This window comes from Syngnathoides biaculeatus, chromosome 12 (assembly GCF_019802595.1).
Source record: "Syngnathoides biaculeatus isolate LvHL_M chromosome 12, ASM1980259v1, whole genome shotgun sequence".
NCBI classification, from domain to species: domain Eukaryota; kingdom Metazoa; phylum Chordata; class Actinopteri; order Syngnathiformes; family Syngnathidae; genus Syngnathoides; species Syngnathoides biaculeatus.
The window spans coordinates 12,742,186-12,759,615 of NC_084651.1; the positions used below are offsets into that span (position 1 = coordinate 12,742,186).

General features: G+C 40.5%; 1 protein-coding gene and 1 pseudogene across 1 annotated transcript; both read left to right on the plus strand.

Moving 5' to 3' along the window:
• Positions 1-3,860: 3,860 nt before the first annotated feature.
• LOC133510310 (5S ribosomal RNA) lies at positions 3,861-3,982 on the plus strand (annotated as a pseudogene).
• Positions 3,983-7,178: 3,196 nt separating this feature from the next.
• On the plus strand, positions 7,179-17,420 carry ubtd1a (ubiquitin domain containing 1a). The gene is made up of 6 exons (XM_061837011.1): positions 7,179-7,310; positions 7,410-7,511; positions 7,868-7,957; positions 14,427-14,654; positions 16,293-16,478; positions 16,551-17,420. Exons 2-6 carry the CDS (start codon positions 7,460-7,462, stop codon positions 16,763-16,765), a joined length of 771 nt encoding a protein of 256 aa, XP_061692995.1. The 5' UTR covers positions 7,179-7,310; positions 7,410-7,459; the 3' UTR covers positions 16,766-17,420.
• Positions 17,421-17,430: the final 10 nt, after the last annotated feature.

The window sequence follows — 17,430 nt, forward strand, 5'->3', positions numbered from 1 at the left end:
CTGCTGCACTCACTTTACTACAATTCGCTCACGGACTCAGATGTGGTTTTTGACTCTCTGTTTGAGCCTTTGCTCTGGACTGTGGATTATCTGACACGCTGGTTTGGCCTGGTAAATATGTGTGCATGCTCGTATATTTGTATCCAACAAACACAGTCAACTTAAATATGCTGTTTTGTAGCTAAATGAGGTAACCAGTAAAAATGAACAACCACAATAGGAAGTATTGGTGCTCTTGTGCTTTTGTACAATAGGTGTTTGTGTGGATGGTGGCAATCCTGACCAGCTCCATCTTGTTGGTCGCCTACGTTGTACTTCTACCTAACGCACTCAGGACATATTCTACTGCGTGGCTGGCTTGGCACCTCTGTTATGGGCACTGGAACCTCGTCATGATCGTCTTTCATTACTACAAGGCCGTCAAGACCCCCCCTGGGTATCCTCCTGTTGTAAGACTGACTCTCAAGGCACAGTTCATATGGATTCATTTATTTGATTAGTAATTCTTGAATATCTTGGATTTTTTTTCAGGAAAAAAATGACATGCCATTTGTGTCTGTCTGCAAAAAATGTGTCATTCCCAAACCAGCAAGAGCACATCACTGTGGTATCTGCAACAGGTCAGTCATTGTTGGAACAGGGGGGCTCACTGCGTCGATCGCGAGGGAGTCTTGGTCGAAAAAAAAAAAAAAACCGTCAGCCATTGTTCCCTCTAAACTACGCGGGTGTGCAATTGTACACGGCTGATGCAGTCTCTTCGCAGATATTCCGTGTTGTGCGCAAAAAAAAAAAATCCAATGCAAATTGAAACTATAACATACAGCTATTCAGTTTGTGGCATTTTGCAATGCAATTCAATGAGTGAGGGATGACAGGTTATTACATCCAATGGCACAATTCACCTACGTATTTGAAAAAAAAAAAAAAGAAACCACTGGTTTCTTTTAGGCAGCACACGGAACTTTCTCCAACAACGACGCTGCTCCGCCACACTTTCTTTTTCCTAGTTTACCTGACACCCCCCCCCCCCATTCCCGCTCTTAAAGACGTACACTCATAATTACAAATGTTAGAGTACTTATCCAGCCCATCAATGTGTTTTATAATGACAGCGTCCATCACCGCTGCTTTAGTTAGCAAAACAGTCTGGGCAATGTAGAGCAAGGATGAGCTATACATGCTGGTTATGTTTACTTTGGATATTAATGGAAAAAGTTAAAAAAGATAAATGCTGTTGTTTTAAGATGCAATGACTCTCGGAGTATGTAAATAATCGGAGAAAAAGTGGTTAAACTGGATGAGATTTTCTCTTTTCGAGTGGGAAAGGTCTGGTCTCAAGCCAAAGTAGAATGTGCAGGATGCGATGGTGTGTAAGTTTAACCCATTCGTTGGCAGCGTCCCATTTTTGAGATATCATGATTTTCAAACATTATATCCTTCAGTATATCAAAATATTTGAGTGTTTTAATCTGATTCTGATTCTGTTTTTTGGGACAATCTACTAAGAAAACCCAAGGACCCTCTCGTGGGCAGCGTCCCACTTTTGGACGAGATTATAAATGAGTAAATTTATCATATAATGAAACCATAAATGAAAAAGAAGTGTTATTTTGTTGTTTGTGGCCTGTTAGGAGACTTTTATCTCAATAAGGCAGAAGATTGGCACCCTGCTCATGAATGGGTTGAAATTCCACCTTGGCACAGCCTGATCCTGGATGAAAGCACAGACAATACAGTGCACAAAAAGCTAATTCTGTATTTTAGATATACATATATATTTATACATAGTATAATATATCACAACATTAATAACATAACATTGGGAGCGCCCCCCCCCCTTGTCGGTAGCTCGTGAGAGGCTGGCTGCTTGAAAAGTAGATCTTGGGGTAAAAAAAGTCTGGGCACCCCTGTGTTAGAAAGTACTCAAATAATGTTTGCCGTCATTCGCCATCTTATTTGATCAAGCATGAAAATAACAGACACATTCTTTTCCTTGTACAGGTGCATTCTTAAAATGGACCATCACTGTCGTATCCTTTCCCATGTTCATTGTGTAGCATCTCACAGTTGTCCAGTGTTGTCCATCCATTCATTTTCTTAGCTGCTTATCCTCACGAGGGTTGCGGGTGCACAAGTGTTGTTTTCACCCTTAATGTTTTCCAATCAGCCTGGCTGAATAATTGTGTAGGTCATTTGAACCACCGTTACTTCTTCTCCTTTTGCGTCTTCATGACACTGGGGTGCGTGTACTGCAGCTTGAGCGGCAGAATCCGTTTCTTGGCTGCATACAATGCCCTTGAGGTGAGTGGATGGCACCCGTGATGCGCCGTTTCATTTTACTGAGCTGCCTGGAGCTTTGTGTTTCTGTCCTGTAATGCTTTTATATTGTTGCTATCTTTCTTTGTGGGGTCTCTTTTATCGCTGCGCTTGGTGTACGCGGGGTGCTGCTTTAGCGGTTTAAGCATTTGGAAATGGAAAAACCAGGGGTACCAGTAACAGGGATGGGACCGTTAATAGGGCTTCTTCCCACTGGCCAGGTACTAACTGACGGTACTCAGTAATTACAAGTGTCACTGATTGTATTCATATAACTGATCCTACTGCTTTTGTTTTTTTTATTAAGACTGACTATGTGACACCTGCTCCATACTCATTTAAGGAAAAGATCATGGATAAGAGCATCATCTACATGTGGGTGCTCACCAGGTAAAACATTTTCATTACAAGAGTATTAAAGTAGTGTTACATTCGCCTGACTTTGGTGCAGGCAGCGTGGGTCCAGTTCCCATTCAGTGAAGGTGTGAATGTAAGTATGAATGGTTGTCCGTGTCTAAATGCGCCCTGCGACTGACTGACTGCACACAAGTTTAGGGTGTAGTTACCTTTTCAGTGGAGTTAACTCCTCGCTCTTCTCCTGGAATGATGGATTTCAGCACAGTGGCAGTTGTCCTGGGAGCACTGACTACGTGGCATGCACTTCTCATATCCAGAGGTGAAACCAGCATAGAGAGGCACACCAACTCAAAAGAAAAGAGTCGAATTGAAAAAATGGGACAGGTGAGTGTTGAGGTGTTGCGATGACGCTAAGGCCTTTTTTCCCAATCTTCGAAATGTATTCAACTGTAATCGAATCTCTTCTCCTTGTATGTCAGGTGTACAAAAATCCATTTAACTATGGCAAGCTCCATAACTGGAAACTCTTCCTTGGCGTGGAAAAGAGACGGTGTGTTTTTCTCTCACGTTTCTGTCTTCAGATGCACTTGTTATTTTTATTTGTGAGACCATTTAATCTAATGGGTGTTTTCATGTCACCTTTGCAGTCACTGGTTCACGCGTGTTCTGCTGCCCTCCGCTCACTTGCCACTTGGCGATGGCTTGACGTGGGACAGCTTCCCCGTCAAAAAGGAGCCAATACAAGTTTAAGCCATCAAGCTGCTTCAGGCCTACTTGACATTAAGCGGGGTACACACACACCAATTTTTTACTATTTTAGAAGATTTTCAAAATGACTGAGCCCACTTCAAAAGAAAAAAAAATCCCCTGTGATCTTACTGCTCTTATAGTATGTGTTACACACATAAGAATATCTCCATTGAGAATTCGCTTTATGCAGACTGTCACATGACCAAACCCCGAAATGTGGTTGGGGGACTTCCTTTTCTAGGTTGCTATAATTAGCATAACAATGAGCTGGTGAGATCATGGTCTGAACCCAAACTTGCTCAAGTTTTGTTTTCTTTATTGCTCGTGTCTTCAAACACAAGTCCTATACATGCATATAATTTATTTGTACAAATTGATGTGCAAACACAAACAAAAGCGAAACGTTGGATATTGTCATCTTTAGTATCTCTTGAAGGGCTTACAGCCACGCTACCCTGAGAACGCCCGATCATCTCGTCAGATCTCGGAAGCTAAGCGGGTTTGGCCCTGGTTAGTACTTGGATGGGAGACCGGTTGGGAATACCTGGTGCTATAAGCTTCTCTCCCCGGCTAAAATGCAGAGGGGTTGCGTCAGGAAGGGCATCCGGCGTAAAAACTGTGCCAGAGAAATATGTGTTCATCTGAGATGACACGCTGTGGCGACCCCTAACAGGACAAGCCGAAAGGCAAAGAAGAAGAAGGAGAAGAAGAAGAAGTAGAAGTATCTCTTGAAGACATCTTGTTTAAAAAAAAAGACATTTCATATGTTTACAGTTTCTACTGGTGCTTTGTCCTGGTCTCCTGTTGTAGGGGTTTGGCATTTTCCCGAGCCGGTAGGAAGCGCTTTAGCTTGTTTGGCGAAATTTAAAGTTGGTTCCCCACATACCGGATAGTACCAAAACTCACCTGTGAGAGGTGTAATGGTGCCAGAGGGCATACAGACTGATGGAAAATACAAAGAAGAAAGCATGGTGCGTAGTCGAAGTACTTGAAGGAATGGAGGAAGCTAAGGTAATTTTTACCTGCAGTGGGACGCTCTTCACGCTGTCTTATTGCACTGAGTGACTCACGAGCTATATACGTATATAGAGTTCATTCACCTACGTCATAAAATCACGTGACTTTTGTTTACCTCGCCATATTGCCGGTCAAGCTAAGGATTGCTCAATGCTAATTCGGTTGGAGACGACACAGAAATATGTCCCGTAGCACGACGGCCAGACTCTAATCCGACACCGTCAGACAATTAGAAGGTGATAATAAACGACGGTACGTGGAAAAATTACATAAACTCGGCATAGAGGACCCGTATTTAATGCCAAAGTCGATGTTTTCGATGATAAGAAATTTGACTGTTAATTCAATTCCACTTGTCCTGGACAACTGGATCTACACATGGATCTGGTGAGTAAGTCGTCGAGATTTACATGGAAAAGTTTAAAAGTGTATCAAAGTCTGGATACATATGAATACTTTGTTGATGGATCTGTTATATAATAATAAATCCCACATAGTGACGGTTTTGACCGGTTGTGAACATGGAAGTGTGTTCGGCGACACGTTAACCTTTGCTGGAATCCATCGATCTTTTCAGCTAGTATTCAATACAAATACCAATCTTGAAATAAATGACCCCTGGTTTTACACAAACTCTCATTCATTATGATTTTAAAAAAAAAGTGGGCGGAGTCGTCTCCATGGAACGTACACGGAAGCGAGGTCAGCCATACTTAACCTCCGTAAACCTCTGCGACAGTTTTTTTTTCTTTTTTAACACGCATTGTTCTCAAATAAGCCAACTAGGCATTATAATTACTTTTTAGGAAATCTGAGATTGAGAAGAATAATTCCTACCTGAAACGAAGCAATCGCGACACAGGTGTGTGTCTATTTTGGATGGGCACCATCCATCATGTTTAATTGCCGAAATCCATCGATTCTTTCTGGTCTCTTCAGCTTGTATTGCATAGAGTGATCTCTTTGAATTTCTGTCTTGTCTGTTGTGACAACCAACAGCACAACAGATCTAAGGTATTGTAAGTATTCTCCTCTGGTTCAATGTCGAGCAACTCTGTTTTACCGGCAATATGGCGCCGTGAAAATGGTGACGTCACGTGCACGAGCTCGATACCGACATGAAACTCAACAACATGCTCCTCTTTTTGCGTCCATCAAGAGTGTTACATTTTCATTTCCCGTGACAATAATTACGATCGTAGCATGTTTAAAATTTTACGATTGTCAGTTCCCGACTGTTTTCTGAGAAGATTGGGAAGGGGAAAAAAAAATTCGGCCTTCATTTGGTGTGTGTGTACCCCGCTGGCATCATGCTGGATCCTGATGGTAGTCAAGAAAGTGGATGAAAACAACCTCCAGTACCTCAAAAAACACTGCAGAATCTCAATTTTTGAGTTTGATATTTTATCAGTGCTTTGAATGAATTGAAGCAAATAATTAAAGGACATCAATTGCTCATATTCTACCTGAGCTAAATAGTTGAGCCTGATCGACACCCCAGTAAGCACTATTATTTATCTGTATTTTTTATCTGTCTAAGTTAATAAATCTTGTTTAAAGAAATTCAAACCTGGTTAGTCTTAATTGGATTCACTGAAAATACCCGGCAATGATAAACAACTGTGTCCTGCATTTTATTTGGTTTCAGGGTCTCATCTCATCTGTTACGTCACAACATTGTTAAAGCAGGCAGGCTGCATGTGCACGCACGCACAAAATGCAATATCGGTCTGGGATTAATTCAAACGCATGCTAAATTTGAGCTTTATTTGAACACGTGTTATTAGAACTAAGGGATATACTATGATTAATGTGTCACAGATTTTGTCAAATATTTTGGTATAGGATTCTGAATGAATTGGCGACAGCAAATAAATGGAATTAAACACGCAATTCTATAAATTGACAGGACAAAAAGATATGTAAAAGAAAAAAAATTAGACGTCTCCATTCTCCGACACACGCACACACCTGCGTGTCGTGTGACTGTAGTACACTATATGAATAATTTCCATACCGTTTATCCTCACTAGGGGCGCGGATGTGCTGGCCCAGATGACTTTGTGCGAGTACAGTGGGGTACATCGTGAACTGGTCGCCCGCCAATGGCAGGGCACGTATAGACAAACGATTATTCCCAACCACGTACACAACTAAATCAATTTAGTCTTGCATGTTTTTAGAATGTGGGAGGAAACCCACGCTGGTATGGGGAGAACATGGAAACTCCACTCAGTCCTAACCAGTCTGATACCGTACCACCGTATATGAATCAATTACTTTTATTATAAACATACTTTCCCAAAGCTGATTCATTCACATTTCTTTTGAGAAAATCATTAATGAAACTTAGCAAATATGCGTAGGCCAAGTAATAGTTTTAATCATTATCTGTTGAATTCACCCCAAAACACTCAATATTGTAATAATTGTTGTATAATATTAGGTTTTATTTATTATTCGAGGAGAATCAAAAAGATCAATCCTTGCAGCTTCGAGCGCGTGCATGTAGCAGATGGTCTGCTCAGGATGCCATGTCGAGAAACGACAAGTGCTACGTATTCAGACACGCAAAAGTCTTAAAAATAAGACTTCCGCTATGGACTTGTGTACTAATTGCACACATAGGTTAACATTCGCATGCTTTTGTAGTATAGCTCTGTAGTATGATTATTTGTAATAGCCACCGTTTAGAAGCTACGTTCACGTTTGATACCTAGTACATTTATTTCCCCTTGCTAAGTTTTATTTTGAAAGCCGTGCCGTTTTATTTCAGCGAATGTAATAGCTTCTGAAGAGATGATCTTGGCAGCGCATGCGCGAAAACCGATCGGGCTTTAATTCGAGATGCAAACCTCTTGCACTTTCAGGTTTGTGTTTTTCTGCAGGATTCGGTAGTGGATTAAGTGCAGCTTTTTCTGCATTATCATTTTTCCCTCCATTTAAAAAAAATTGTGGATATTTTTTAGCGCTTCTCTGAAGGTTTCTGTAGCACAAACGGACCATTTTGACAGCTCTGATGTGGCAAGCAAACTGCCGACGAATGCATCATTTAGCAGACTGGATTTCAGGTGGGTAATTCGGAAGAGGAACTTGAAAACAAAATGTTTTTTTTTTTTTTAAAAAAAAAACCCACCACTCCTAAATGTACAAATGAGTTAGTTTTTAATATGCACTCATGATGTAATAATTCACGAAAGTCTGACTACATTCGTGCAAAAAATGTGATTGATAGTGGTGCGTGGACCTGGCGCGTGCTCTGGTCAGCTGGCAGTACACGTGACGTAAACATGGCAGGACGAGCAGGAACACGCTGAGCTGTTATAATAATTCCCTCACATAATGCTATCAATTGACAACGAACTCCTACCGTATATGGTATTTTAACAATCTGTATTAATTGAGAATGCGGACGTGATTTCTGCAGGTACAGTGATGGGGGGCTGCGTGGGGAGGAGGAGCAGGAGCGACGGCCACGGGAGTGTCCGGAGCTTGACTCGAGGCAAAAAACGCGGAGGTAAGCAATTTGTGGACTCTTCATATGCACTAATTGTGATATGTCAACGGGGAGAATACTTATTTGCGCGATTCTGGTTTCGGGCCTTCCTGTGTCGAGTTGCACGTTCTCTGTCCTCCTACACGCCCAAAAATGCTTGCTACTTTCATTGAAGATTCATAATTGTCCGCAGTTATGAATGGTTGTTTGTGTGACATTGTGTGTGTCCTGCGATTGGCTGGAGAGCATTCGAGGGTGTACCTCGCCTCTCGCCCAATGTCAGCCCAGATTGGCTCTGTTCGACCCCCCCCCCACCCATCCCCTCCCAACACGGCCAATTGCGCGAGGACCCGAAATTTGCTGGGGTCCACAAACAGTTTCTTCGATTAGAGCATTTATTGTGTGTGTGTGTGTGTGTGTCTGAATTCATGCTTTTAAAAACATATTTAAAAAATGCTTATCTATTTTGAGCGTTTCGAGTCTCCCCCCCCCCCCTTCAATGCAGTGGACTATTCCATCCTCTCACTGTGCATTTGTAGACTTGATTCAAGAAAACAAGGCTCTTGGCGCATTGTGGAAAAAATATTACTCGGTGTTATTCCAGTGAACTGGGGAAGAGGAGAAGCAAAGAGGAAAACTTTTGGAATTAAAATGACCAAAGTTTTCACTTTGAACCTGTGAACCACTGCCGCAGCGCATGTGTATTACCGACAACAGGAAAAGTCAGATATGCTCTTGCCAGTATCAATAGTACTGTTAGCTGAGGAGGATGCAACAGAGAGCGACACCACTGTTGCTCTTTGAGAAAATGTGACAAACACTTGAATGTTTAATCTTATTAATTACATCAAAAGCATTGACACGATTCCTACTGTCGATAAAAAATCTCAAGAAGGATTTTAAGGCATTTATTTAGCTCAGGAAATAGAAGCTTCACAAATTCATGCTTTTTGCTTGATACAGTAATATTGAAAATGTTTAGAGTACACCAATTAAGAGGGCCCATGACTGTTCCCTGAAATGCTGAAATATGGCCCTGGTGCATGTACCATAACAGCACATGCACTGAACAGTGATTCTCAAACTTTTTATGCAAAGTACCTCCTACGAAATAATACAGTAGATCCATCCATCCATCCATCCATCCATCTATCCATCCATCCATTTTCTTAGCCGCTTAACCTCACAAGGGTCGCGGGGTGTCCAGGAGCCTATCCCACCTGTCAACGGGCAAGAGGTGGGGAACACCCTGCATTTGCCACCCAGTAATAATGGAAAATACTTAACTCTCCAAGTGCCACCATAGTTTCCAAGATTAATCTGCAATGTTGATTTCAATTAATCAATTGACATGCGGTAGCACAGTAGGCCTAAGCGTTCATTACAATTAGATGGGTTTTGGTCCTAAAATATATATTTTTATTGTAAACCACTGTAACATTATGCACAGTTTGAACAATCACATTGCACTAATTATAGGGGTGAAAGTACTGTACTTAAATAAATGGAAAATACAGTGGTGCCTTGAAATACAAGTAACCCAACTTGTAAAGTTTTTTGATGCGCAAATAGTTTGGCAGAGTTTTTTTTTTCTTTCTCCTCTCCCTTGACTTGCGAGAGTAAACTCGAGATACAATCGCTGTATGGTGGCAGTGAATAACACAATAAGAAGCATTTTGGCAAGTGTACATTTTCGTTTGTGTCTGCTTGATTGTATTTATTATATTTTGTCCCAGTGATCAAGGTGGGCATCTTGAGGAGCAGCACAATGAATTGGATTGTGTCACATAAATGTTAAATACAACTGAACTGTACTGAAGCAGTAATGCTTTCATGTACAACTAGAGGCAGCCTGCATACCGCTGCCATTGAAGATGGATGGATGGATACTGCAATGATCAAGCAAATCTTTATTTTGATTATTATACATTAATGTCTTATGAGGGTTTATTCATTTTTAGAAATGCACGGTTGGCAGGATCAAAGGCTCTTTAGGGCCATCAGTTGCCCAGGGACCATAGGTTGCCCTCCCTTTGTACTATAGAGGGTGGTTTAATCCTCTTGTCGTCTTGCCTTTGTATTATATGTTGGCTGCATTTGAGTGGATTACTATTCGTTGTGTCTGAAGGAAGATTAGGATACTTTCAATTGACATATTGGTCGATATCATAAGAGATAAATAGGAGGTATAATCATATATAGTAATATTATGATCAGATGGGAATGAAATATAAATGGGGCATTGAATACTCTTTAAGTAGGCAAACAATCATCAGATTCTGTTGAACTGAATCAAAAGCAATACGTATGCAAATGCTCTATTTACACTTTACATCCATAATCTTTTAGCAGGTAACACTGTACTTGGTTACATTCAAAAGTTACCCCATTGAAAATGCAATAGTAGTGTAACTGTTTGAACTACTTCCTCAAGGTAATACACCTACTGTAACTAATAACGTGAGATGATATTTTGATTGCTCCATTTTAAATGGAGGAGGAGTCTTAAATGTTTCCTAAAAAAATAAAATATTTTTTTTTAGCCATATTTGTTCTTTACACAAATAGTAAACTATAACAAAACATGATAAAATCTAAATACTTAATGAAATTGTTGCATTTTATAACTACAGTATAAACTGTACATAAATGTGTACAATATGGAAAACACAAAACTACGTTGCTCTAATGTGCACAATTTAGACAGGATCTCTTCATCTGAGTGAATGTTCTGAAAAAAAAAGTTCCAAATTATAAAGATATTACTATTCAAAAGTGTAACAAACTCCAACTATTTCAAAATCTCGGACGAATTATGTCATATTTGGAAAAATATGCCATGTTTGGGATTATGGCAAAATGGCACATGACCAAGGCTAGCCAATAACAAGTGTCATTTTAATAAGGAGGAAGTGATATGAAAAAGCAATTACAATTTCAAAAACACATTTTCTCCCCATAATATAATAGATTACAATGGCATAGATTCAGAGTTTCCAAGTATTGTAGTCAAGTGGGAGTGCTGCTACTTTAGAATATAACTCAAGTAAAAGTAAAAAGTAGTCTTCCAAATTTTGAATTTATGTTGCTGTGTTCTGTAGTAACCAATTGCATTCAAAATCATGAAATTGGAGTTCACACACAGCTGCCAGGCTCAACCATTTCAATGAAGTTGTCCAAAACATGCCTTTCAGAAACATTCTTTGCTTTATTATCTGAAACGACTGAATCTCGAAGTAGTTCGTCGACCAGATCTATAAATAGTGCGTTAGTGCGTGTGCATCCAAGCGTGTCTGAGCAAGTGAGTGAGCCAGAGACGACAGAACATGCCCCAAAGATGCATTTTTTTTCAAATATTTATGACCATAAACTAAGGCCTAATGTTGGACAGCCAAAACAATAACAAAAACATCCGCAATTTACCACACGGTGTTTTTTCCAAGTGTGGGCTGAATGTCTGGGCAGTCACATTTTCAAAGACTATGCTGGATGACAAAGCTGTTGTATTTTTTTGGGGGGGGTGTCTGTATAATGTTAAGCACAAATCATGGGGGAGGAGTGCAAACAGCGCCTCCCCTCAGTGACTCTCCGTTCAATATTTTACTCTTGAAACCATTTTCTGTCAAATGGATGTCTGTTGTCATACTAGAGCGGCTCCAACTACTCGAGACAAATTCCTTGTGTTTTTGACATACTTGCCATATAAAGATGATTCTTATTCTGATTTAAATGCATAAGTCGAAGGCTAAGTTAAAAAATAATGCATACAATATTTAAAACTAAAACATAAAACACATTTGTTGCACTGGTTGGCCATGGTTAGTTAATCCTTTTTTTGTTGTTATTAAATTCCACTTTCACTTGATGCAAATTGTACAATTCCACTGTTAATATTTTATGACAGATTTTAAAGACGGATGCCCACATTTATTTATTTATTTATTTTAAATCAGGCATGAGAGCGGCACAGAGTTAGGCTGGCTTGCCACACCAGAGGCTAGGTTGCATGAATTAGTAAGAATGTTAAAAGTAACAATGGAACTACAGTATTTATATCCATGCTACTCTGTTTGTTCTGATTCAGGCCTCAAATCTGTGTCTTCATTTTCGACTCACAAATCCAAAAGGTGTCTACACGGTTAACTTTGTCATTCTTCTGTCAGAGCCTGCACAGAAAATCATCATATCATTCCAATGTAAATATGAGTGATGTGCCGTCAGAGGCTCAGGAGTTAGCATTTGAAAGGAATTCGCGCTGGTGCTGGTTCTTGACAGAATTCCGGCCCATGCAATTTGGATGGGGTTTGATTGAAAGCTAATAGGTTTGGCATGCTAGCGGCATAGCATCAGCCGTGTTTATCCCTCCTCCAAATAGAAGTGATAAGCTTAGGCCTCTTGTGTCGAGATACAACCTTCAGGTCAACCAGGACCCTGGACTTACTCCACCCAGTTTGAACTCTTGTTCCATGAAGAGCAGGGAGAGGATATTTATGGTTTATAAGTAGAGGCGGTAGGGTGTTTATCTCCAGGAACTTGGGTGAGGTGGTGGCGCGCATGGTCAACTCGACCGGACTGAGCGATTTGTTGTCGTCAGACACGACTGTGGATGGAGCCGCGTTCACAATAGCAAAACGGCTATGGGAGTTCCCAACTCCAGGGAATACAACTACTACAACTCTTCAAATCCACCTTTAAGGATACTGCTAAAAAGTAAGTTGGATGGAGTGAGTGACAGCTGGACGGATAGTGAGGTCGATAGATGGATTGATGAAGTTAGAATACAAAAATAGGAAAAGTTTGTTTCCAACATTGTGTTTTTAAGATATTTGTTAAAATTAAAAAAAATTTACAGATACTCTATGTGGTTTTTATGCTATTTTGTCAACTCCGGTAATATAGTTCCCATAACAAGAACCAACCTCTTCCTTCTTGTTGACGCTTATAGAAATGCTTTTTGTATTAACATCTGTTTCCTCCTGTTCTGAAGAAAACAAACTCACAATTGCACCAATTTTTTTGCCTACTTGAATGTATTTATTTTTGGTTTCCACAGTCTTAGTTATTAATGTAGCGTTTTATAACATCTGCAAGTAGAATGTCAAATGCTCTCATCTCGATAACCTTTACTGTGGTCACCACAAAATTGTGCACAAAACTGCATAAATGTACGTTGTACATTTGCCTGGATTTGGTATTACAGATGTATGCTTTATTTATAAAAAAATAAATAAATGAAAGAAAATGTCAAATTGTGAAATGTTAATAGCCTATTATTATTTCAGGGATTTTATGTGGCCCGCGGCGCCAAATCTAGAGTGTCAAATTTCATGATTCAAAATTTCAAAATGTCATGATCATAAATGATGAAGTTGAGCTCTTACAAGCATTTTTGTTACCAATTGAAAAACACATTGCCCTTGATTTCTGATTCCAAAACCAGTTCATAAATTGATTATGTAAATATGATGAGACGTTTAAGTATTTTATTGTTTCACAGTCATAACACTCTGAGGGTAACGGGAACTCCAATGTGGACCGTGACAAAAATGAGTTTGACACCCTGTCGTAGATTGTCAAATGAAATTGGACGAAAAAATGTGAATTGTAATATTACACCGTGGACAGTTATGCCGTTTTAAGATCATTACATGACACACAGATTACAATAAACCTCGCAATAGGGAAAGGGGTGGAGGTGATAAGATTGTGTATATTGAACAAATCATTTCAGGCCACGCCGTACATGTGCTTGCTGTCGACTGTCGTTGGGCGAAACGTGCTCCTCTGTCCAGCCAATGCCCTTTGAGCCTAGCCACTGAGAGCTAAATCCTGTTATGTGGCACCTGATTACCGCTTCTAATCCAGCGGCGTCCACCCGTGTGTGGCTCACATGTGCAGTATGTGTTACTCGTCACGCCGCTAATCCACGCACGACAATGAATCACTTTAATTATACCGCCTATCTCAGTGTGAGTTAAATTAAATTTCTTTCTATACTCGTGCTGATAAATGATCCATTTGTCAGGTCTGACGCGACGAGCAGCTGTGTACCTCGTACCACTACTCACTGGCCATAACATTATACTCACTAATGATATTTTTGTACTAGAGGTATCATATAATCTGTTTTTGCAAAATTAAGGCCCATTTTTTGACAGACAGCATCAAAGAGGTGCTTTATTCATTGACATAATTAAGTTCATTATCATCTTAATGAATGTGTGATAGAGCTATTTCTGTTAGTGTAGTAAATCAGTTATCAGATGATGAAGGCTCTGAGGGTATCATGATAGATGATTAAATTAAAATTTGATCTTAATCTTTGAAATGAACTGTTACGCCTAATCATCTTACTAATGAGATGATCCTGTTTATTTAAATGTATTGAATCATCATATTTTACTAATCTCAATCATCTAGTACAGCTGTACTAAAACATCGAACAGACATGCATTAAAAAGTCTGAATTAGACGTTGTGTTTGCCCTCAGGACGGAATGAACCTCTCAAGAAGGAGCGTCCCAAGTGGAAAAGCGAGTACCCGATGACCGAGGGCCAGCTCAGGAGCAAGCGGGATGAGTTTTGGGACACGGCGCCGGCTTTTGACGGGCGCAAAGAGATCTGGGATGCGCTCCGCGCGGCAGCCCTGGCCGCTGAGTGCAACGACCTCGAGCTGGCGCAGGCCATCGTGGACGGAGCCTGCATCACTTTGCCTCACGGTAAGCACGCGCGTCTCATCTCGCTCGGGAATGCAAAGTGTTTACATTTTTGAGCATAACCGCGTAAGTCGCTTGTCATAATTCTATAAATGTCAAAGGGCGGTTTCCGACGGCTGGGCATCACTTGTTTAGAGATTACGGCATTAATAGTTATTACGTAATAGTCCTGTGTGACCACTGCCACTGGATTGGTTCACTCTGGGACATGGAAATACAAGCACTGTCAAGTGCATATTCATCCACTCACAAAAATCTATTGCTTGTTCGAAAAAGTGAATAAAAATGTAATTTTGTTTCATTTTCTTCTCTGCTACTGCTCTCCAATATGTATTGTTTGTCCAATCTACTTCGCTTCACTAAGTCAGAGTTACACTGCAAATTTCACTCAGGGATTTTAAAATATTCAGATTTTGATCCTGATTATAAAATCAGATTTAATAAAAACAATACATTTTTTAATCCAGATTTGCAGACAATTTTGATGGGCATGAGGTACCCCTTCACAAAATTTGATGGCAACCATTTGCCCCTTTTCCTGGAATAGGTGGTTTTGATGTCATGTCCGCTTCATGTGCATGAAACCGAATAATTTAATCTTAATCATTACACAACTACCGGTTATTGTTGTGAAAACAAGATGATTTCAGCGAGGCTAGAAAAATAGTGTGTGTACTGACTGTAATTATTTGTCCTTGGGGTATGACAAACAGAATGCCACACACGAGTAACATTTTTAAACTGTGAAAAAAAATCTAGAATACCCTGGATATAAAGTTTACACACCCCTCTTCAAATGCAATATTGGTAAATGAGACCAATATAAATCGTGTTAAAATATTTTCCACCATTAATGTGAGGTACGACCTGGACAACGCAACTGAAAAAAATATTTTCGAAGTCAAAATACGGCGGCACGGTGGAACTGCTGATAAATCGTTGACCCCTCAGTTCTGACGTCCCGGGTTCAATCCTGGACCCGCCTGTGTGTAGTTTGCATGTTCTCCCCGTTCCTGTGTGGGTTTCCTCCGGGTACTCCGGTTTCCTCCCACATCCCCAAAACATGCAACATTAATTGGACACTCTAAAATTGCCCCAAGGTGTGATTGCGAGTGCGGCTGTTTGTCTCCATGTGCCCTGCGATTGGCTGGCAACAAGTTCAGGGTGTATCGCGCCTCCTCCCCGTTGACAGCTGGGATAGGCTCCAGCACCCCCCGCGACCCCCGTGAGGATAAGCGGCAAAGAAAATGGATTGAAATAATGTGAATCCAAAGGTCTGCACACCCACTAATAAGTGGGTTGTGGATGTGTTCAGAATTGACTTATCACAGTGAAACATTGTTAAATGGGGGATAGAACACATCTGTCACCATTTAAAGAGCCTCTGATTAACCACAAATAAAAGACTTCTGTACTGGAAGATGATTTGAATTATGGTTTATTTATTTAACTTGCAGATGCAACTGAAAGTGGAGGAAATAAGTATAATTTCCGCTACAGTAGTTCTAGGATTAATACAATAGTTTGTGATTTTGTAAAAACCTTGACACTTTCACTGACATTTGTTATGTTGGAAATGTTGCAATGACAGCTTTTTCCAGAGTATTTTTTAATTGAATCATTTATTTTGTATCCATACAGGCTCTCTCACAGAGAGTTACGATGAGCTGGGTAACCGCTACCAGCTTCCAGCGTACACTCTGGTACCGCCCGTCAACTTGATCAATGAAACATGCAGCGAGAGCAAAGCCTGTGAATCCACGCAAAAGCAAGTGGAGCCACCTCCGTGCAGGCAAGAGTTCCAGCTGCGAGTGCGATTGTCCTCAGGTAATAACAGGAAGGGAAAAAGAAAACGACGCGGGACAAAGTTAGTTGTTATGCAACTTTTGTATTGTTTAGGCAAGGACGTGCGTCTAACAGCCAGCTTGGCCGACTCCATCGGTGAGCTGAAGAAGCAGCTGGAGGATCGGGAGGCCATCGACGTGTCCCGCCAGAGGTGGTTCTTCTCTGGGAAACTCCTCACGGATAAGACTCGTCTGCAGGACACCAAAATCCAGAAAGACTTTGTTGTCCAAGTCATCGTCAACATGAACCCTCCGCTTATAGCCAACTGAGAGGGGTGCAATGAGTTGCCAGAGAGAAAGATGGAGAGACAGAGAAAGAGAAGCTCGGCTTGAAAGGTTGATGCACTGGAACCTTCTGTACAATTTTCTATGAGTATTGCTTTTATAATGTTCCTTTTTTTGTATCTGTTCTCCCTCTTTTTCCAAATAATCTAAAGAAGCACTGAAACACTTTAGAGCAGGGGTGGTCAACCTACAGCCTGTGGGCCGAGAGCATACCAACCCTTCAATACGCATAACATGAATTTGGGTAACTTCATGTTCTGTTTTCATGAATTTAGGATGGCCCTCAGAAGACTTTAGAAAAACTGAAATGCTCCATGATAGGGCAGAGGTTTTCCACCCCTATGTTAGATGAAAAGCAATATGGCCAAAATGCACAATCCTATTTGCGTCACTGAACCTCTGACTTTCACCTCCAATTTGTTTTGTGTGTTTGTCTTCTTTCTCCGAAGCAAACTCGGTAATGTTTGCTCAAAAGTCCAAATATAGAAAATCCATTCTCATTGTTTTTCATGTAATTTGAGACATTAACAGGGAGACGGGAAAGTAAATGTAAATATTTGCATCTTTGTGTGTTGTTTGGTCAGTTGACTGTGCTCAGTCATTGTTATTCTATGGCTGTATCCCAAATAAAGACATGAATACCGTCTGCT